Source organism: Buteo buteo, chromosome 4 (assembly GCF_964188355.1).
Source record: "Buteo buteo chromosome 4, bButBut1.hap1.1, whole genome shotgun sequence".
Taxonomy (NCBI): domain Eukaryota; kingdom Metazoa; phylum Chordata; class Aves; order Accipitriformes; family Accipitridae; genus Buteo; species Buteo buteo.
The window spans coordinates 2,253,022-2,276,923 of NC_134174.1; the positions used below are offsets into that span (position 1 = coordinate 2,253,022).

Sequence of the window (23,902 nt, forward strand, 5' to 3'; positions counted from 1 at the left end):
CCCCCACCCACTCAATCCCCTATTAGCGAGAGAGGATTTGCAACAAATACCAACATACGAGCCAGACCCCTTGCAAGGGGACTCTCTTTTTTCAGGCAGGCTTGCTGCCAAAATAGCCCCCTCATTGCTCATATTGTCCAGGTGCTTTGCAGCAAATGGGGCGCTGCCATGCCATTAGCGCTATCTGGAAACACATATGCAGCAGGAAACTTACTGGGAGCTGGTTTAGCGAAGCCTAACTGCACTGTGCAGAGGATGGGCCCGCTGATTATTTAGCGCTCTCTCTTGGAAAGCAGCAGGGAGAGTGGGTGATCTAAAACTGACACCAAAACTAGGTGCATTGCCTAAGCATGAGCTATCTGGAGACTTCTATGCTTCATAATCTTCACTGTGTATGTTACACTTCTGAAACACCTGTTGGCAAGAAAACACGGTGCATTCAAAAGCTACCTTTCTGGGAAAAAATATTCATTAAGGATTTGTTAAGGCTGATGAGGATTCTTTCTGGTAGCACCTTCTTGTGATGCAGCAAGAAAGCTTGCGCAGCATATGTCAATGGGTGGCTGAAATAAGGTGCTCAGGATCTGGGCTCCTACATGCCACATGCTGCTCATGCCTTTCTCTGTGCCCTTTGGCAACCCTCACTCCCTTTGTGCCCTTGGTATGACCACTCTAATACACGGAGAGAATACTTACTTCCCTTGTGAAGGTTTGGAGAGGACTGCGAGTCTAACAATTGAGGAGAGAGAGATGCAAGCTAATTATAGACTGTAATTACCTCAGCCGCAAAACCTTTTCTTTCCTCTACACCAGGCTCTTGGTAAGTCCCTGTATGTCACTGCCTTTCTTCTCTCCACGGTTGTGCCGTGGTGTTCTTGTGCCATGCAATCCAGCAAATGCCTTCTCACATCTCAGGCCACTGCACAGATATGAGCTAGGGCTTTGTATTTACATCCTGTGGTGGTGTGATGGACAATGTGAGGTACAGTTCAAAGAAGAGTCTTTTAATAATTTGCTTTAGAAGCAAACTCCCAAGTATGAAATTTTCTTGATTTCATGCAATCTGTCATGGCACCCGCCAGCACAGCTGCTTGGTGGGTGGAAAATGGGGACTGCAAAGCTCAAGATCAGCCATGTGAAGACGAGGCAGAGCCTCAGATTATTAAGCAATTAAAGACGAAAGGAATCAAAAATAGTCTGACATTAGGACAAGGCAGCCCAGTCTGAATTTACAACTCCTCGCCCATCACTTCTGTACCTCAAAGAGTCTGAAATCTGTCTTGTATGTACCAAGCAGCTTCTTTACCTTCCTCCAAAGTCTGGACGCGGAATAGCCTCCTTTCCTGTCTCTCCACTGCAGCACATCTCAATGTTTGAGCAGGTGGATACAGATCTCATGTGTTCCCCCAGAAAGACCCCCCACATCATCATACATGCGTGTTACCATGACAGTGTTCTCCACCCTCACTCATGCAAATTCATCAAGGAAAGGAAAGAACTCTTGTAGTTAATGGCCAACATCAGCGTAAGAAAAACTGGGCTCATGAATAAAATGAGAATAGAAACCAGAAGAAGATTCCTAAGAACTAGAACTACCGGTTCTCCTTTTAACATGGAGGTTGAGAAGCTTCTTGTCCAGTTGGCCCATGGTAACTGGGGATTAGACTGAATGATTCAGAAAACCACTTCCACGTTGACGTAACCCTGGAGGACACCATATGAATTTCGACCTGGAAGGGAATCTTTCAAATACCATAAAAATAAGATTTCTTAAAAGACAAAGCACTAGAGCCTTTGAGGAGTCTTAAGCATCTTTTAATTTTGCAGTTTCAAGACTGACACACAAGCAGTTACACAGCTCAGAGAGAACCTATCTCAGCATGAGAAACCCAGCTGGGTTGACAATTTGACAAATACAAGTGGAGTGTATTCTGGGTTTGGAGGGATGGTATAAACTCCTCAGCCTCAGTGAATAAGGAACCTTTTACCAGGTGGCTTCATATGGTCAAGGCAGGGCAGAAACGGTGACCTGAGCACGCCTCAGACTGCAGAGCTGGGATCTGCCCTCCTCCTGCCCTTGCAGATCATGAGTGCTGAGGTACGTAAGCCTGTGTGTCCTTCCAGTACATCAAATGACAATTACAAAAATATCTTTTGAGCTGTGGAGACTCAAAAGATATAGTCAGAAAAAGAGAATTAAGTTTTGCTATTACCTTATATTGGCAATTTTCTTCTACTTCTACCATCACCCAGTGCAGTATGCGCTGTAGAAACTGATGCCATATGGCTCTGTGATAATGAAAAAGTAGAAGTGGAAACAAATGGTCCCATGTTACCTCCCACTATGAGAACTGGCTTATCACTATCTAAAGGAATAAGCAACGACATTGCTTTGCAGTGGAAACAGCAGAAAACTTAATGCATCTACAAATGTCATGGAGAATAGTACTGGCAGAGCTGAAACAGGCTCCATGCAGCAACGCTGTTGGAACGGCTTCAAAACCATCAAGATCCCACATGTGACCAACAGGTCTGTGCTCGACTGTCATGGTGCTGTTTGTTTACTTTAGTGTAGTTTACTTTAGGTGTGAACTTCCACTGAAGACTCTGACCTGACCCAGTGTGAAATCTCTTTTCCCACCCCGCCAGAGATAGCAGCTTGCCTGACATCTCAAGGCAAAGCAGCAGCAACAGAGCAAAGCCAAATATCCCACCCAAATCTCCACCAGGATGCCTGTTCCTGCTGTGCAATCACTCTTGGGAGAACACGTTAAGGAAGCATTACATGATTGCACATCAAAACCCCCAAAACAACCCCAAACCCAAATCTCAAATGGCATTTCCCTTCTCACTAGTACAATGCCACCCAGAAGATACGCGCTTTTGCCTTTGATTATAACAGGAACGCAGAGGCTTGGACCTGCAACCAGACAGCCCCTGCTGCTCAGTTAATATGAGTGACAGAGCAGATTACACGGTGGTGATTTTCTTGTCCTTGGTGGCCTGTTTGATAGCAGCCTGCTCACAAATGATCTCCTTCAACCGCTGCAACCTCATGTTCTGGGTGGTTTGGTCTCCCACACCCGTCTGGCTCCGGTGCAGTAAGTTCAGGGCATAGATGTATTCCAGCTCTGTGTACTTCACCCCTTGATCCACCACGAGGTTTAAGAGCTCATCTGCTGTGTTGTAGAGCATCTCATAATACTGCCTGAAAAGCAAGCAAACAAAAATAAAACCCACTCTGGTGAACAGTGATACTTGGTGCTCCAGACCTTTATTTCTGTAGAATACCATCAACTTTTACTTTTATTCAGCAGTGCCACAAGCAGAGAAGGCTGCGTCAGGTGCTGTACAAAGGGACCGCAAACATATTCCTACTGAACATCAGGAGATGCCAAGTGGGCATGTACATGCACAGGGAAGCAAACCTCACAAATTGCTCTCCACACTCTTCCATACTCAGCTAAAACACAAACTATGGGGAACTGAGGGCTCCTCTTTCCTAGTAGTTACTGTCAGCTGAGATGTCACTGTTTGGTATCCAGCATGTAGAAAGCAGCATATAAATACAGGTGCATATAGATACATATACATGGTAATGTACAAATATATATCTAGTCACTCAGCCCGTGATGTACAAATATATATCTAGTCACTCAGCCTCCAAGAACAGGAGCCTTCTGGAAAGGAAAGGAATCACAGCCGTAGAGGAAGAGGAGTTTTTTGTCCGTAATGAAGCCCTCTTGCAGAGAGATGCTAATGTGGAGCATGGGAAGAGCTCCAAGCCCAAAACTCCAGAGACCTCCAATGCTACAGAGACACAGAGTTTGATAGAAAAAATATTAAATAATGCAAAATAAAATTTGAGCCAGGAGCTGAGGTGCCTCTTTTAATAAGTAAAAGATCATCTGAAAAGAAGGCATAATATAGAGGCTGCAGTGCAGGCTGGTTTAAATTAATGTAAAGTGGCATTAGTGAAAGAATGGATTTCCAAGGAAGGGAATTTAAGCAAGTACTGACTGGAAGGGGAAATGTGTCATGGGCCAGGGAAGCAGCGGGGCAATTCTGACAGCTGCCAATCCAATCACAGCAGAAAAAAATGGGCTGGGACTGGACGTGGGACTGGATTATTTGCCCCAACTCCACAAGCCAGCTGGAAGAGGTAAAACTAGTGAAGGCTGCTGGGATCCTTTGAGACTTTTTCTTTCTTTCCTTCCTTTATAGCACAAACTGATTAAGGTTTGAAACCAGGAGAAGTGTGTGACTCTTGGAAAGCACTGCCTAGAGGTCATGCAGCAGAAGGGGAATCAGGACTCTGGTGCCCTTTATATAGTGCTTTTGTGAATTCCTGGCAAGGCCTTTCCAATTCACAGAGCTATGCTCTGTGCCTCTGTTTCCCCATCTGTACCAAGGGGTAAGATCTGGTGTCAGGGGTCTGCGGTCTAGATATCACCAAGACAAAGCATCCTGTCTAGAGGGAGCTGTGAAAATATAAGGCTTTACAAAGCTCCTGTAGGCAAAGGGGTTCCCAATTCTGGGCAGACCCTTCAAGGTCAAGGATAAGGGAAAGGTTCTCATATACATATGACTCCACTGCAGCAAGCTCCAGCAAGTGGTGAGGCTTGGCTACAGGTTTAGGTCTGTTTGGGGCTATCAAAACCAAAAAAAGTGGTGCATGCATGGAAGGTAACCCTTCTTCTAGAGGAATTGGTTAACTTTATAGCTTCATTACAGATGGTATATACCCTTGTTAAGAACCAGGGATCTGAAAAGCTCAGGGAAGAAGTGAAGAGATCCCTGTCTGCCTGCATGGCAGCAAGGATTTGTTTCAGCCAAATACCCAGCACTTCTTTGGCTGAAGAGCAAGGCAAGGCAGAAACAGGCTGGAGCAGCTGAAGAAGAGGTCCCTGCATGACTCCTCCACACTTCTGCAGGAGGACGGGGGCAGACTGTAGTCTAATCCTTAGGCTGTGGTGGAATAAATTATTTAAAACCCAACAGCAGGGGCTCCAGGGAAAGTTCATCACCTCCCTCCCTTTCTCTCCTCTTTGAATGCAATTAAAACAGCAATCAGGGCAAACATGGCAAAGCTGTATATTAAATTTCTCTTGTTCTTTACTTTGCAGGCTCTCAGGTCCGGCTTAGCTGTGCCTTTGCGGACAGTATCCAGCATACTGCCAGGCTGCAAATCACTGCAGCAATGACTGTAAGCAGCTGTAGCAAAACGACACGTTTGGAGTGTCTCAGGCTTCACCTGCTAGCGTGGCCAGGCTACTGGGATTCAGAGCTCTGCATTTTTACCTCCTCTGTCTCCTTCAAGACATCGCCTGCTGCTGTGACCCGAGAATTTGCTCCTGCGGTTCTAAGTCTGCGCCAACACAACTGCTGTCAGGGGCCAGCTGAGATCAGGTGGGAGGAAGGGCTCGCTGCTAGAGGAAGAGGACTCCAAAATCATCGATCCAGAGGAAAGGACTGGCAGGATTTGGGTTGTGTGGTCAAAAGAAGGGAGTGTGAGTGAGCGGGAGAGGATACATGTAGAAGGCACAAGACACAAATAAAAAATAGCTTCTGTGGATGAATAAGCTGAAAAAACAATCAAGTTGTTAGGCTCCACAAATTTGAGATACAGGCTATGAAACTCCTGGAGCTGATGGAGGACCAGTTCACCAGCATCACAGACTGCCTGAGGGGACTTTGAGGTGGGCTCTGCTACAAGGACACACTGTGCCCTTAGAAGCAGGGGGTAAATGGGGCAGACAACTGTCTCAATGAGAATATTTCCCTTAGAAAAGAGAGGGAAACCATGCAAGCTACTTGAGAACAGTCTTGGTAGCGGAACTGCAAATCCCCCAGACTTACTACAAGATAAAAGAGGATGTTTGTGCAGCTCAAAAGGCGGGTGGATAGGTGAGGATGGGGAAGACCTTGCACATCCCTGTATCAGCTGCTATTTGCAGAAGGCATTTGGGTAATCTCTACAAGATACAAACTTATCAGCTTTGGGTAACGCCGAGTCACCCTGCATCAGCTACTAATTTCAGTTCCTGTGTCTATGGTGGGGAACCCAATGGCACAGTTGGTGGTCCCCCAGAAGCTACTGTGCCACCATGTGACGTGATACGATTTAATGCTATATTCCCCTCAATGTGTACTTGTTCACTCAGACTGTCATGCCGATAGTGCTGAACGGGGCCACTGGTTGACACAGGGATTGAAAATGCCTGCATGGCTCAGACAAGCAGCATTTTGCAAGGCTGATCTGGTCCCCTGCAGAGCCACAGCATTGGATCTTAGCTTTTGATAAAACATCAACAGCAGAAGCCACAAAACCTTGGGAGCGTATTTCTCAGTATTGGATTCAGGGAGAGGAAGACTAAAACAAAGCTCATCTCCAATCATGGGAATAGATTTAGCAGTTTAATTGCTAACGACGCTAACACTGTAATCCCGGCACACTGACAAAGCCCCAGCACTCTCCCGAGACACGCACGGAGAACTCCCTGCGAACGTCTCCGTACGGAAAAACAAGGCTTGGCTCAGGAGCACATCACAGCAAGGCTTGTGTGTCCAATCCACCTCCTGCCGTGCTGATGGATATTCTTTAAATCTTGGCTCCTCTTGCAGGTAGACACGTAAGAAACAAAAAATAGCGGGTCTCATGCAGTTCCAGAAGCAGCAATGCAGTGGCAGGCGGCAGAGGCACAGCAGAGGCTCACACTCATCCTCCTTGATAACACGGGCACCACTCTAAACTCTGTCACAGCCAGAAAAGCACAGCTCATTCTTCAGGTAAAGCAGTTAAAGGGACCTCTAGTTACAGGCAGGGGTTGATAAAGCCCTGTGCGTCAGAGGTCTAAGGATGAATTGTAATTTCAGCTCCCCGCTTTAGCTATAATTACTCCTGTAACGTTTATGCTTGAACTTGGCACAATTAAATAGTTGTATCTGGGACCTTGCAGAAACTAAGATCCCAAATTGGAATGGCAGCTACCTACCAGTTGGCTCTGCAGCATCCTTCTGGCACCTTGATGCATGGCTCATTCACCAAGTGCCCAGAAGCTGCTGTCAGCCTCAATGTTTTAGAATATTTGAGTATTTGTCAAGATGCTTCAATATACAGTTAGAAATCTAATATAAGGTTAACTTTGAGGGTACTGGCAATATCTCAAATACAGTTATACACACAATGTGTAGAAAATACAGTAAGATTGCTGAGGTAAACACTTAGATTTAGGAAACATTGATCACCATCAGGGAATTTATGCTGAGCAGATGTGAAATGAGATTTTTTACTTTTGCCAGCTCTGGCTGGGTTTTCAACAAAATGACAGAGAGGATATCTTGGATGGGGTGATCCCTCTGAGAGGTGCCAAGTCTTTGCTCCAAAGCACAGGACTCGGCCTTCCCAAGGTGACAGAGCACCTTAAAAGAAGAAAGAGCAAGAACTGAAGCTGCTCTGTCTGCAGGTCAGACCGATCACTGGACAAGCTCAGGATTGCAAGCCCATCTTTATCCCATGTCCTTACAGCTGCCTTCCTTTCTAGCCTGTCCCAAATCCTGGATTGCTGAAGAATTCTGCACCTAATAAACACAGGATTCATCTGTCACCCTTTTCAGGATCAGATTATTTTTTAATTAAAAATTTCCTACAAAATAAAAAAGAGAGCAAGCGAGACAGTACGAGTGAGCGAAAGGTATGCATTTTTAATTGGGTGCAATTAAAAAACTGCTGCTTTGGCATGGCATTGCCTTCGGCCAAACCCTATTTGCATGAGTAATTATTCACTCCATTATGAAGTCTGCTCAACTTTGCCTCCCTTGTCTTTGATAGTATTAATAAATATTGATCAGACACACTCCTGTTTGCCTTTGCCCAAGCAGCTCTGATGGACTCATCTTCTGATGTTATCAAATAATGAAATATGAAAGAGTGAGTAGGATGAGCCTCTTGTTCTGTGATTTTTTATTTAGGCTCTTCATTTTACTTTCAGAAGTGTATTTGTCCCTGCCATTATAAATGCTCTTTTGATTATCAAGAGGAGGTTGAGAAAAGCAAGTTAGTAAGGGATGGGGGAAATAAATGGACGACAGGTGAGGGAAATCTCTATTCAGTGAAATGCTAGCAAACTGCTTTGTTTTTTTAAAGTTGAGATTTAAAACCAGAGAGAAGAATTAATATTTATCAAAAGCTGATTCTATCATCTGACAAATAGGTTAATAAATAATAATAGCAGATTAGCATACCTAACCCAAAAGCAAATTTAGCTTCCCAAGCCTTCAGCCAGCTTCTATGTGAGCACAGCTAAGCTCACGTAAGCTGATTTACCCAACACAGATCATCAGCCTGGGCAGTAAGAGCCTCCCAGTGCTCAGCAGTGAGATATTTGGGGTAAGAAGAGAACAGATCAAAGCTGAACTCATGAATCTTTACTCTCCTGAGTAGGAACTCAGGAATGCGGCTGATGGGAACAAAGTGACCTGGGTGACTCACCTCATCAGGGAAATCTTTTTGTTTGTATGCTTACTAGCATAGTTATTATTTATTTGTATTATGCTGAAAAGCATAGATGAGACTTGTTGAGTTGATCTGATGCAACAGGTTTTATACATATAAACGTGGTACAGGTTCTTACAGAGCATCTCCTGATTTGCCATGGAAATATCAACAACGGCTGTTCTACAAGGGGAAGGAAACATTAATCTGGCTCCAAGCCTTTAGCTCTTTAGGATGGTAAATAACCTGGTCAAACTCTCCACTTATGTTCAGCTTCAGTGTTGATGGCCATAGTTGGGGGGAGCAACGAGTGAAGGACTAAGGTGTCCAAAGTCCTTACTATCCGGCTCATACAGGATGATGAACTAGTTTTGATGGCTTGTATGACAAAGATTTGTTCTTTTTTAGAAAATAAAATCCATCCTTACAATGCTCCTTCATGTGATTATTTCACATCCTGGCAAGTCAACCAACCCAGACATCTGTGACCTGCTCCTCTGACTATTAGCAATGGGATTGGGTTCTGGACTAACCCTTGAATTCTTCAGGCATTTTTTTAGGACAAACACATACCTTAGAGCAAATAATGCCTAATCCAAAGCCCAAATACAACTGTACTCTTTCTGCTCACTCTAGCAGGCTGGAATTGGCCCGTGAAGATCTACCATCATATGAAGAACACCTTTGTACTACGAGCAGATAGGGAAGGTTAAATATCACTGGTGGAAATGGTTCCTGGGTGTAAGAAAAAACATCCCATGGGCAAACCAAAACTGAAGAAGCTGACACACAAAACAGTTTGGTTTGTTGTTTTTTTAAATAGCAGTTTTAAAACAAAACATCAAGTTGCCAACAATGAACCCATTTTGCAAGGATGCATTTTGAGCATATATATATCTCTCTCAAAAAAGATGGGTCTCTTGAACTCTGTTCTTGGAGAAAGAAAAAAAATTTAAGACGCTTTCTCATTTAGAAAAAATCTCTGGAAAGGCAATCAGGATGAGACAAGCTCCTCTGAGGGCTATTAATAACGTTCTCCATTTAAATGCTAATGTTAACCTATAACCCAAGGCCTGCACACAAAAAAGTTTTTCAAAAGATGGCCAGGTGAATTCAAAATGAAATTCTGATTTCCCTGAGAATGACTTGATCTCTTCTTAAGAGAAGGACCTTCAGACAAACACTGTGATGTTTCAGAATAAAGGACCTTACCTTACTTTAATTATTCCTTCATCATATAGCTGGGTGCCTACTCTGTAGTACTACAGACAGAAATGGATTCACAAGGCAAGAACTCAGATCTGGGCTGACTTACCCAAAGGGAACGACAACAAAAAATTCTGTACCTTATCTCCCTCCCTTTTTGGGGATTAGGAAGCACCCTAATTTATAGCACCCAAAATATCTTACGTACTCTAACAAGAAAGTAAAAAATGTTAAGTATGAAGGACTTGCAGACTAAATCTAGACAAAGACAAAAGAGGGTAGATTCAGACTAGATATAAGGAAGAAATTTCTTACAATGAGGGTGGTGAAACACTGGCCCAGGTTGCCCAGAGAGGTGGTCGATGCCCCATCCCTGGAAACATCCAAGGTCAGGTTGGACGGGGCTTTGAGCAACCTGATCTAGTTGAAGCTGTCCCTGCTCATTGCAGGGGGTTTGGACTAGATGACCTTTAAAGGTCCCTTCCAACCCAAACCATTCTATGTTTCTACGATAAACCACAAGACAGAACAATGAGCATGCAAGTGAAGAGGAAAAAAGACCAAAGCTGCAGTTATAAAGTCACTCAATTCTGATACATGCAGATCTTGGTGGAACCATGAGATTTAAATATATGGGGGAGGTGGGTGAGTGCACAAAGGGAAAATACAGCAAGAAATGAGGTAACTTCAGTTCACGTAATGCACAAGAAATGGATTTTCAGGACTGGCTTGACCAAGGAGAGAAGCCCAAGGGGCTTTTCTGTCTATGGAGTGTGAGACATTGGAGGTGGGAAAGGGAAAGAGGTAAGGACAGAACTGATGGTTACAGGGCGCTGGAGATGGGGCAGAAGAGATGAGCTCTAGCATGCAGGATTTGGCAAAGCAAGCCCTGAAAACTTGAAATACCAGCAATTACTGTAATTTCTACACGTCATGAAGACTGCAACGATGTTTGCATACATGCGTCAGTGATCAGCATTTTAAAGCAAGAGTCTGCAAGTGCGGATGCTGGTTATTCTTCCATCTTGGGAGCTTATGATGACAAACTAGAAATTAGTGATGGAAGGTATCTGCTACATCATATATCCACTCTCTAACAGCTGCTCATCTTAAACTGCATCCTTCAAGTCCTCTGTGCAGTTACAGCCCTAAGGCATACAAGAGAATATAATTAACCTCAGGACACTATTCCACAGGGGAATAAATATCCTGATCACCATTTCTTAAAGATTTCTTGCTTGCTTTTTAGTTAACCTGGAGCAGTTCTGCGGACAACAATAGTAATGCCCATTCTCTGCCTCCAGAAGAACCCAAAGTGCTTTAGGGCAATTCACACAGCTTTAGATGTCCACATCAGAGGTCTTTTTGCTGTCCTAGTCAACCTCAGCTCCTCCTACAAACCAGACCAAGAAATGGACACCTCTCATGTCTACCTGGGGTGAGAGGAACCGTGGCACCTATTTGTCTCCATGGACTGCAGAGGGAACCTACAATTAGGAGAAAATTGTCTGCGTGCCACTATGGTCTACATCTTCTCTAGGTGCACCAGAGCCTGTATCTGATTCACAGTGTCTCGGAAACCCAAAGGCAGATGCCCCATCCCCACACACTGCAACACGCGGCACAATTTGGGGCAGAAGGCACAGATGACTCTGTGCTGTGTTACTACAGCAGGAGAGTGTCAAGAATGTAAAAAGCACTTAAAAAGATAAAATGTGCAAACGCCTGAGATGTGAAATGGTTTGCGAAAGAAAACAAAACATGAGAGGAAGAAATAAAAGTGAATTTATAATATAAAAATGGTGCTTCGCGCTCCTGTGGTACCTCTGCAAATCACAGCCCATAATAAATAATCACGGCTGTGACGTAAGGATAGTATTAGCCCTTTTTTCTTTTTTTTTTTTACAGCTGGAAGAACTGAGATAAAAATTAAGTCATTTATCCAAGGTAGAAAACAGTATCAGAGACGGGAAGCCCTTGCACCTTGATTGGTACCGTACCTGCTTTTGGGACTGCAGCGCACAGAATTCTGATCAAGGTACAGAGCCAGGCAAGAAAAGCAGGTCTATTTATTCAAAAGGGTGTAAGTACAATCTTCTAATTAAAGGCAACCAAATTACAAAATCCAATTATTTTCCCTTTTAAAACTTAAACCACACAGACAGCGTGTGAAACAGTAAATACAAATCAGCTCACCTATGCGCTGCCTTCTATACAGATTAAGCAGCTTTGTTTTAATGGCTAGTTTTGGAAAAAAAAAACCCCAGTCAACACCTTTGGGTGCTACGTGCAGCTCTGTGTCACCGAAGCACTTGGTTTTCTCGCTATTGCAAACCTTTTTGTAAAACACAGATGATAAATCACCTGTAAAATGCGAGCTAATTAGCAAAGGAAAAGGTAAGATATGTGCAGAACATAACTACTCTTCCAAAAGATGTCTCCTTTTCACTCTTCTCCTTTTCATCCTGATAACTACTAGGCTGTACCTTATCTACTACTTTCTTATTAATATTTCCTTCTTATTTCCTTTTCCCTTCCTCCCATGGTTTGCCACTCGTGACTCGGAGGATGCTGCCCCGCTGGGAACACGTGGTCCATGGGGATCTCTGTGCATCAGGCGGCGTCACCGCGGAGGGGAACACGTGCACGTAACATTTAAAAACCATTCCCCGAACAACTCCAACCACCCTCGCGCTGTGCAATGATACACAGTAATTACATGGCTTTTCGAAGTCGGGATAAATCCATTAAACCCCATTAAATAATTTTTCAAAAACAATGCCTGAGACACTCCTTGCAGCTCCATACTGGCTGATATAATGAAAGATGGAAATTCTTGCTCTCCAAATGTAACTTTATAGGGTATTAAATAAGCACCCTCAGCACTTATCTAAATCTTTAATTAGTTCTATAATATACTGATGATATCAAGGCTAATTAAATTTATACAGATAAAGAGCAATGAAATTCTAACCAAGTGAGCTGGAAAGTACATATTAAATAGTAAATTTAATGGTTCAAGCAGATAAATGCAATTTTATACAAAAAAATTAAATTCAATTTACATGTTGTATTAAAATTGATTTTGAGTGTGCAAATGATTGGAAAAAATCTTTTTAATAGATCAGTAAAAGTGCTAATCTGGCCTGTTTAAATATCAGTTATTAATGCCAGCATTTGCAAATAAGCCACACACATTTGCATTTTTACTGCATATAGTAAAAAGAAAAAATTATCTATACCATATGCCAGTTTATAAAGAATATTAAGCAATTTTTCCCCTTGCCTCATGCATAAATGAGAGGAAATGTGGAAATGAATGTAGCCCGAAAGAAGACAGAGTCAGCAGTTCGATGGAAAGTACTGCAAAGATTGCTCCAGTCAGCAAAAAATAATACAATTTTAGCTACCCTTTGGGAACAACAATTACTGTGGTAAACCCCCCCCCAGCCTTATTTAGGATCAAGTGGCTTGGAACTGGATACAAAAACCCGACGCTGTAATCGGGGAGATGCTCAGTGGTGCAAGTTTGCTGATTTTTAATAAAACCAGGAGTGTTTGGTAGCTACCGATGGGTGAAGGGCGCATCTGATGGGATCTGCTTGCTAGCGGGCAGAGCAGGCTGCAACACGTGAACTGCGGTAGGAAATTACAAGGTCCACCAAGGCAAAGTTGTGGTCGGGCCTTGGTACTTCAAAGGAGGTTTGAACCACTTGCCGGAGTCAGACAAACAGCCCCAAATTCTTGGAAACTCCAGCTGATGTTTTCTTCTGGCTACCTTTGTTCATTTGGTTTGAATGCTGCCGTGGCTTCAGAAATTAGGGAACTGAGATTTTTCTGTGGACATGCTGGTACGAAATTCGGTTTGTTCTCATTTTTTTGTTGAACGTGTTGTTGTTTCTCATGGAAGAGACCTTTATTGGATTCACTTGCCTCATGGCACTCTTGTTTCTTCTCCTGGTAGCACCGTCCAGCATCATTACCTTGCTCCAGCGTAGAAACTACTGAGATTGGGTAAGTCACCTACAGACCCCGCTTGCTCGACACTGCACACAGTCCTATCCAAACCAGGAGGAAAACAAAATGGCGCAAAAAAGCCTCAAACCCTACCCACCGGCTCATCATCATCAGTTACCACCACCACCAAGACCTCAAGGGGAGTGATTGCCATGATCTCCTGCCTATGAATGGAGAAGAAATGGGGCAAAGTCAATTAATCCTACACTAAAATAGATAGTTACATTGGGTTGAAGTGCCCTGTGGAGGTTGTTTATTATAAATAAACCAGGCAGCCAGGATGGATTCAATGCCAAATTTTTAGATGGCTGCTGAAAGTAGGAGACATCAACATGGAACTCTGGGTCTCTTGGATGAAGGAGTTAATGCTTAAGAGCTTCAACACTCTTCTCTGTGCATTCTGCGTTGGCCACTGGCCAGATGAACATTTCATCACGCTTAATATGCCAGTTCTCAGTACTTCTCCTGATGCTTAGAAACCTTCAGATGTGCAGGCTAGAGGTATTTATGGCCAGCTGCTACTCATTTGCGGCAATATTTTTGGCTGAAATTGCTTCTCCCTCTCTACCGTACCTAGGGCAAAAGACATATTTACAGAGGGAAGCCATTGCCTCTCTAAGGTATTGTTGTAGTAGGCAAAGCAAGAAGGCCACTTTTAATTGCTCCTTTTGAAAAATACCGCTCCTGAAAGAGCATTCACCTATGCCAGAGCAAGCACCAACAGTGCTGTGTGCAGTACAACTGTGGCCTCTTCTGGCCATTCTTGGTGAAATTTTAGCTCCAATAATGTCAACTTTTTGAGCCAACAGATCTGCGCTACACTATTTTTGACCAGACAGCATAAACTCCTAGCATTTAAAATGAAAACTTTATCAAGGCAACGTCAGTGCAGGGTAAGACCCACAGCTATAGATGTGGTTTCCATCTCCATTCTCCACTGCGTGGAGAAAACAGGTCTGCTTGTCTTACTGATGGAGGATCTCGGAGATGCATCCCTTTGCTCACCACTCCTTAGGTACAGGCTGCAAACCCCAGGCAGACTCCACTGCAGAGCGACAGTGGCTCCTTGGAAACAAAGTTGGTCCCTATAGAGTGAGAAGAGAATCCCAGCACTGCTCCTAAACTGATGGAGTAGTCCATAGCCGTCAAAAGTAGATAAATTGCTCTGAACTGCTATTTTTATCTCCTTCCAGAAACGCATCTTCTAACTGCACAAAACCTCCAGACTATCAAAAGAACTCTGCTGTAAGAACTGAACCTGTGGTTTTTGTATTAATTTATTAACCTCCTCTTTCAATTCCCATTTGTACATCCCAAAGCACTTCAGAGACGCCATGCATGGAACTTCTCTGTTTTCTCAAAAGGCTGTTTTGCAGTTGAGAAAATGAAGGTCTGTTGAGATTAGGGGGTCAGAGTGAAGTCCTTTGTGTGTGCAACGGGATGGCTACAACCCAGTACCAGCCATCCCCACGCTGATGCTCATGGAGTAACCTCCCAGGGCCAGCTTCCCTGCTGGTGTCCATCCTTGAACCCCCTAGAGCGACAAAAACCATGTTTTCCTGATGATTCTCAGAATCTGCACATTTGCATGCTACAAGCGAAGGAAGAATGAATTTCACACAGCACACCAAACAGTTAACAGATGGCAAAAAATTACAATCATCTACCAAGTTGTGTTGGGCTTAAGAAAACAACCTGGAATACAAAGGCACTGAATCTTATTAAAAAAGACATATTTTACATATTGCTTCTTCATAATACAAGCTGTTCTTCATGAAAGCATAAAACTTGCTATTATTTGAACCTCTTTTTATTCTTCTCTTTGTTTTTGCACACATGACAACGTGGAATACATATCTGATCTATGACTTTTGTATGCAGTTGAGAGACTGACTTCAGCTTTAGATGTTAATGCACTTAGGTGACATGAGATGTCATCTGGATTTTGTATCTTTTCTATATTATTTGATCTCAAATCTGGAATACAATTTGTAAAATACAAGACAAGCTTTACAGTCTTCAGTAAAATCTGAGTAAGAGATTACACATTGCAGACCATTGCCTGAAAGCGATACATATCTGTATATGTTGACATCATATATGTATACTCAATTGCAGTGGTCTGGATGTAATTATTTTAATATCTTCATAAATACAAGAATCGAGGTTTTTGGTCTTTACCTGAGCATATGGATTTCTCTTGGCTACGAAGGCCAGGTTCATTACGGGACAGATTTAATTGCTACATCAGAGTTTGTGTGTTGATATTCTACATCTGATGTGCGAAAGTTCAGGGACGCCAATCAGGCATGGTGCAGATGCCACTCTGCAAAATGTTCTCAGACAGTCTCCATCTGTCAGATATGGTAATACTTGCTCTCCATCAATAATTCACCTCCTTAACTCCATGCTTCCTGCATTTGAGTCAGAATTTTTAATGTCAGCCTCACCAGAGGATCTACCTTGGATAGACAGGAATTGCCTGATCTGCATTCCCCACTCAGACTGTGTGCTTTTGTGCCCTCGAGCCAGTCGCCTTCTGCAGCTGAAGAATCATCTCTCAGTTTACTCATTTTTTTACTGATTCAGCTGCAAAAACCACAGCTTCCCTTTTGGGGCAGCATTTTCGTCTCATTCAAGGATGGAAGTCAGAGGGTAATTATGACAATCACACCTTAGTATCCAAAATCCAACTCAGACGGACCACGTATTTTCTGGGAAAGCTCATAGTGAAAAACACTGGGGTGGCTGAATACCCAAAATAGGATGTTACTGCATGAGCTTGAAGACAGAAGAAAGGGGAGGGGAGGGAAGAAGATGATGTGGATCTGTTCCTCCATGGGTCAGAAACTGCTGAACGGCAACTTGTCTCCATGTGATGCAACTGGCTCCATGGAGCCTGCAAGAATCTGGTTAGATCCCAGAACCAGGAGATGGGCTCATCGGTGGTCTCCTCTCTGTGTGGGGCTGTGGCTCCTTTGGGTACCCATCAGTGGTCACTTGCTCTAGAGGAAGGCAGTGTGGAAATCCATAGGAGATCAGCTGGAGGTGGGAATATTCCCTAGTACAAGGGCAAATTACTGCCCTAATTGTCAATGCTTCAGCACCAGTGAGAAAGGAAGGTTCCCAGCTGCACCAATTAGCAAAGACCTTTGCATCAGCCCCAGCTCTCATCATCTGAAACGTGGAACAACAATCTTTGAACTTTCTTTGGCCAACTCAGCATGTTACAGCATGTAACACAGGAAAAGATATCCTGATGATACCGTGTGATAGCTACGAGTTTTACAGACCCCCTCGGCCAAGAATGATCCATCACCCGGAATGACCTGCGCATCCTCAGGCACCAATCTTCGCCAGGTGGAACGAAACTACTGGTTGTACAATGCAGCTGGTGGAAATCTTTCTTTAGGGACACTGATAAGGACATGTGGCTTGGCAACAGAAAGGCTCACTACTAGCCTTGAGTTGGCCCAAAACTCCAAAACAGACCAAAAGTGAATGAATTAAGGATCTTGCTTGTTGGAGAGTAATTAACTGTAGAGCGAAATGGAGGAATGTATCTCAAATTGCCTAAACACAGGTGTCTAGTGCAACCATTTCAGATGGGGTTTGGGTCTCCTGTAACCCCCGTGTCACACCTGCCATCCCTGCTCACATACCTACACTATGCAAGGGTCTTTCAAATAGCACTATATTTAGGAAAGTGAATCGCATCCTTAGCAAGTCCCTGATAAATCTGGAAACAGAGCCTGCTCCAGGTAGGGGCAGGCAGCTACTCAAGCCAGCTTTTAAGTAGCAGAAGCAGTTCAGCCGCTTTAGTGTGCCCGTCTGCTTCTCAGAGATGGACTAACCCCGAGCAAAGACCATGCTGAGGTGGCACCACGGCAGGTACAGCCAACCTAAGGTCCCCGAGTTGTGTTCAGCCCTGAAGCAGTTGAGCATGGCTGCCAAGCCTGGAGCATGTGGCATGGTGAGCACGTGTGCTCGTGCATGCGATGAGCGTGTATGCTGGAAGGTGTTGGCACAGGGCTGCTGGCCGCAGGTATCCTGGGGTCTGCTCCTCCCTGCAGTAGAAGACAAGCACCCAGGGAGCTGCCGTGCAACACAAGAATGGTTGTACCAGGCCACACCACGGTCCACCAAAAGTCCATGTCCTGGTGTCCCACTGTGCTGACTGTGGTCAACAGCACCTGGCCGGAGAGGAGCAGGGCAGCGATGTTTCTCCAGATCACCCTCCCAGCTACTGGGGACTCGCTGAGCCAGAGGGATGTCCCTGAGACACCCTGAGAAGTGCTCTTACCTCCACGGGTACACGCTACACATCTTGGGGCTCCTGGTTGTCGAGAGATTTCCATACCTGACTTAAAGGAGCTGGAAAATTGGCCAGCTCTGCTGTACGGTTCCTGGGCTATACCTGCCCTGGACCCTACTGTCAAGATATCTTGCTCTGCCCTAACGCTGCCATGGTTTGACCTTGTTGGTCCTCTCAGTTGTGCTATTTCTGTCCTTTGCTCATTTTCCCTCTTCCCTCCTAGAGTCTAGCAGAAACTGGCCCGAGGCCATTGCTACCCCCTGCTCCTCTCTCCCCCCTCCTGTCCTCGACTGCGACCTTGAAAGCACTGTTCCCAGACCTGGCCACGTCCTCACCTGTCCCCCTTGTGTCCTAGCACCGATATTTTACACCCTACCAGCCGTGCCCTGCCTGCTCATACACCTTCCAAGTGAAACATTTCTGATTCCCGGATGCCTTTGCATCAGCAGGTTGAAATGCTCTGCTCCCTGGCTCAATCTAATTAAGAGAGAGACCTCTGCGAAAGGTACGACTTTAGTGCATAGAAAAGTGATGAGCCGTGACTCTTAAAAACGTATCGCGCAGCATCAATATCTGTTATTTCCTAGCAGATTACTGGGTATGAAGCATTGCAGTTTCTAATGAGATCTGACTGACAGGGTAAACCAATCTGCTACTTAAGGACTTGCATGTGTCTTTCTATCTGTGGGGCTTGTGCTAGAAAGATGCAGCCTACTGTGAAAAAGGCAGGACATTTTTCTAATTGCTTCCATTTGCAGGCTGGAGCTAGGCAATAGAGATGCATTTCAAGCTGACAATCCAATATTTACCTTTATTTCAGCTGCAGACAAATGCCTGGGATGGGTGTTCTTCACACACTGATGGTTCCCCCTTTCTTTGCAATTTTTTTTTTGTGTCACGCCAACTTCCCTTCTTAAAAAATCTGTCCTTCCTCTAACAGCTCTGTTTGCTGTGCATTTAAGCAGAAGCTCCCAGCAGGCTACCACACCTTCAGCACACAAACTCAGCACAGGCAGAGCCCACCTTTAAGCACGGGAGCAGAAAGCAATTTCTAGATCAAATAGCAGCTCCAAGCAGGTTATGTGAGAGCTCAGACGTGGAGTTCACATTCAAATACACTCACAGGGGTATCTGTTCCTGTGGGGTGACACTGGATGTTTGTTCAGGCTCAATCTGGAGTCTGGAGCTAAATTTTGAACAGTGTCAATCAAGGCAGTCCAAGGCTAGATGACAGAGACACCTCAAACCAGAACTATCCCCATGATGTTATTTGACCCTTTAGGAACTATGAGACGTAATTGGAGATGTGCTTGTTACATCTCCAGCTGGTCGACAAATTAAAGTGTTTAAATGGCCATCCTTCTCCCATCCCTTCCACCTCCCCTTGGCAAACTTCTCCGCAACAACAGCCAGCTCTTATGGCTTGCAGGTGAGCACGGGGACCTTGCTGCAAAGAGAGCAGATGATTCACTGAAGCCCATTCCTTGGGCTGGGAGGTGCTAGTCTTTGCTACTGTAGAGGAAAAAAACCCCCTTAAACTAAAAGCAAAACCAACCTCTTCTTCCTCGCTTCTCTGTGGCAGTGATCACGTCTAAAACAGTAATGATCACAAAAAATAATTAAAGACTGAATTGGAATTTAAATACGTAAAGACATCCAGCTAGGGATGTTATTGTACCTCCATGGGTACAAAAAGATGCTCGTGGCCTCCCACGAGGGTATAAAGAACCTCAAACACTCCGCTCCTCGAGCTCTGCATGGTACACAGGTTCTAGGGTTAAAGGTCCCTCTCCATCCCTCCTCCGGGCTCTTTCTACCACAGCAATCTCTGCCACCAACTCTCCTGATCTTTGTTGGCCCACTGAATTCCTGGAGGGAGAGCTGCAGGCAAAGCTTTACATGCCCACCCCTCCTTTTTGGCCATCTGCTTGTTTTTTTTGAATTAGAAACCAGCATGCATTTGCTCTGCAGGAGAGCTGAGCCGCTCCACCGGCTGCGTGCACAGAGGTGACAGCCGCGCCGACTGAAAGACAGCCGTTCACCACCAACACGGGGGTCTGGATGCCATGAATTTCACCAGGAGATACCAGTGGGATGTGCCGCAGTGCTGCGGGAATGGAGAAGGCCATGACCCTTAACAGAGGATGAGGACACCGCTTTCCATTTTGGCACTATTCCGCCTGTTCAAAATCAACTTTTGCCCCCTGGAAGCACAAATCTCCCTTGGGAGACCTGGCGTCTGTCATGACATTTAGGATCCATTTCAAGGTTGTAACCTTTTAGTAGGATCGTTACTACCAACCATTTGTCTTCCATGCTTGCGTGGCCTGCCACTTCTCCAACCAGCACCATGTAGGTCTTTCAGATTTCAACCCGCCGTGCCCTGCAACGCCCAATACAATAAATACAATGCCTGTTTTAGGAGGGATGCTGTAAAAGGCATATTTTGACCCCACCTTTAATGAGATCACCATTTCCATCCCTGCACGTTGCTGCCTCAGCGTCTCCAGTGCAGTCATGGTTGCAGCCCAACACCTTGTCCGATGCTTGATGTGATTTCCATAGCCTGAAGCTGTGGAAGTGCAGGGGACCAAGAGAAGGCAGGAGGAGAAGGCCCTCGGACTCAACTGAGAGAAGAGGATTGCTAAAATGTTCCTATAGCATTTTTAAAGCAAGCAAACCAATAAAGCTGCTCTCTATGCACCCAAAAGCCTGCCTAGCCCCTTCATGGCTAAAGCCAGTGGTGTATCACATGTGTTTTATGCTTTACATGGACCTGGAAATGAGCTTTCACATTCATCTTCATCTTCCTACGGTATGAGAAACCCTGTATTAACCTAGGCAGTTTCTGGACACTGTGGTGGGGCTGTGGTTTTGGTCTCCTGATCCAGACTGAAACCTGGTCTGCAGACTGTGCAGCCTGGGGAGCTGGTGGGAAAGCCCTGTGGCCTCTTTCCAGCCCACGTATTTCATGTTTCGTGCAAAAAAACGCAGTGCAGGGAGAGACTGAAGCCCCCCCTGGGTGGGATGGACACCCAAGGCTGCAAACCTGGCAGAACTCCTTGGCCCACCCACTGAGCCATAGACAACATGTCCTACACTGGTTTACCAGGGAGGCACGAGCACGTGGTGAGCACACACCACACCATTGCTGACAACGTACAACTTGGTTTTGCTCTGCATTTTTGCTATGAAAACCCACATACCAAATTGTGTGTAGTCAAATAAAGCAAATATTGATGAGTATTCTGTGATGTGCAAGAACCACCACCAAGATGATAGTGAATACCAGGACTCACACCCTTCAAAACTTGGTCTGCAAAGAAAACAAACACCTACCCTACGTGCTGCAGACCTGGATAAACAAAACGATCCAATTCCAGCTGGACAGCCAGAGTTTTCTGAACTTAGACCTTATACTAAAGCAACTGCAGTTCTACAAGTAACTGGTCAGTGGCTAAGCATCGTCATGGAGGCCAAAGTCACTAAAGGCAGAAATTAAGAAGAAAAACTTCTAACACAAAAAATCCCTTCACTTTAATTACCATTAGCAATGCAGCATGACAGAAAGAGATAAACACACATGCACCTACACAAATAAGCAGCTTGGGAACACAAAGTAATTACTTTGATTTTTTTTTTTCCCACCGACATTCAAAACTTATTAGTCTCAAGAAAGCACATATCAGCAAAAGACTGTCACCTCAGGGATAAATGAGGAATTTGTTTGCAATTCACTTCCAGGAGAATATATCCTGATGTTTTTAATGCAGAGTAGAAACGTGCTCTGGCCAAGTCTAACAGCCAAAAACACTTCTTAAAAATGTTTATTCACATCTTCCTGAGCTTGTGTCCCTGGAAATGTGAATGCTGGCTTCTGCTGGCTGAGAAGTTCACCTCCATTGATTGTTTCACTAATACACCAAGAACCAAGCAAAGAAAGTCAATGAAGCCTCTCAGTTTTTCAGTCCATTTCCAGTTTAGGAAAATTGAATTAATCTCCTTACTCCGAGCAACTCAAACGTCCACATTCAGGCAATGAAAATCATTACTGAGGCCACTAAAACCTATATCTTTAAAGGTTACAGTGCGAAAATTAAAAGCACCTCCGGGAAAAACTGAAATGGCTGATCAAAATAAAACCGTTGAGTCAACAGTGGAAAGCCTGGGCAGGACTGGTGCCTTCCAGTACTGAGTGATATTTTAAGATGCTTCCTCTGCTATATGGAGCGATACCGATGAAGAGTGGATGCTACGTGATTTCACACATCGCAGCGTGTTCGGACATGAGGGATGTAGGAACTGCCAAATGAATTCAGCCCCCTAATCCAGTTAATACGGGGCTGCTACTGGGTGTAAAAACCTATCGAGGGCGCTTACAGATTGATCTACCCACCTGCAAAGTCACCTCCGGACCCCAGATAGCCGGGGAGGGCTCACCTTGCCTAGCGATAGACGTCTGCTGAGGCTAATTCCACCTGAGCGGGTCACCTCTGCTCCCTGATCCTTGTCACAAGGAACAGGCACTCCTAGAAGGCCCTTCATCTCATTTCAAAGAAAATTTAAGGCAATTCAGAAAATTGCACTCTAATCATGCTCACTTCTCGCTACTTGCTGTGAAGGGAACTGAGGGCAACCAGCTCCAATGGAGACGTGACTGTGGCAGATCTCTAGTTATAGAGCAAGTATTCATCAGTTCAATGGCTCAATGCATATATCTGAAAGTTAAACTCGGGCTTAAATACTTTGTTGGACTTGAGTGCATGTTCTTCAGGCTGCCACGGTCCACGTCTGCAAAATGTCTGGTGTGTGTTTTAATTACAAAGCCAGCAAAATCCCCTCCTTGAGAAATTTATAATCCATGCAGTCACCAAAGGTAGGGGAGTGACGTGCTGTCATTACCCGGTGGTTCAGCCACTTTCTTTCCACCTTCATGTGCTCAAGTGCTCTCATTACGTGAAAATTACTTAAGGACAAACACGAGAAATGTCATCCCCCAAGAGTCAGGCTCTTTGCTTCCGAACATCTGGTATATCACCGTTAGGGCATTTTGGAGTTTTTTCCTAATGCGGAGAATCAGCAGCAGGCAAGGCATTTCCCAGACACACGCAATGAATAAGAAATCGGCTACTCAGCAAACCTGAGAACAAAAGGTGTCCGTTCGTCGGCTGGAGTCAGGCCAAATGGCCCGAAGATGGTGTGGGAAGAGCAGCCACTTCTGCACGAGGACGCGTTCGCTCCTCCTGCCTCCCCTCTGCTCCTACCTTGAGCAATTCCCTTCTTCACCCCTGATGTCTTATCCTAATTTAAGATAAAGTTCCATTTTCAGGAACATTATCATTTCAGAGCCTTACAGCTCATTTCCTTGTTTGTTCCCTCTCCTTCGGTTGTGCCAGCACAGCTGTTTGCAAGGCCCGCTGTGAACCAGACTGGGGAGCTGATCCTGCCAAAAAAGAGAAAAAGCTGATGCGAAACCCAAAACATAGCCCTTCCCCCCAAGCTGGATCGCTTCCCTGCTCTAATTTACTGTGTCGCATCAGGGCCCGCTGTGCAAAGGACGAGAAGAGGAAGGTGGTATTTGCCGAGGTGTCGGCATTGCGGGGTATATGCAAGCGCAATCGCAAATTCTCACCGAGCCTTCAGAGCTGGCTGCTGCTTTCCTCCTAGATGATGGTGCGCTGTAAAGAGCTGCTGATCTTTTGTTGTGTACTGGCTACGCATTTTGCATAGCAAATAAAATACAGTATGGTTTGGAGGTAGTCTTCCAGATGAGGCAGATAAAGCACCAAGTGCTGTTCTAGGGAGTATTTCAGACCTGCACAAACCGGGGGCATTTGGATCTGCTCATATCCGATGTCCATCAGGATGCC

General features: G+C 44.8%; 1 protein-coding gene across 1 annotated transcript in view; it reads right to left on the minus strand.

Moving 5' to 3' along the window:
* Positions 1–1,800: 1,800 nt before the first annotated feature.
* The window catches only part of EXOC4 (exocyst complex component 4), a 404,410-nt gene continuing 382,308 nt past the window's right edge, over positions 1,801–23,902 (minus strand). The window contains exon 18 of the mRNA XM_075024592.1: positions 1,801–3,208. Within this exon, the coding sequence (XP_074880693.1) occupies positions 2,971–3,208 (238 nt within the window). The 3' untranslated portion in view covers positions 1,801–2,970. The remainder of the gene's footprint in view (positions 3,209–23,902) is intronic.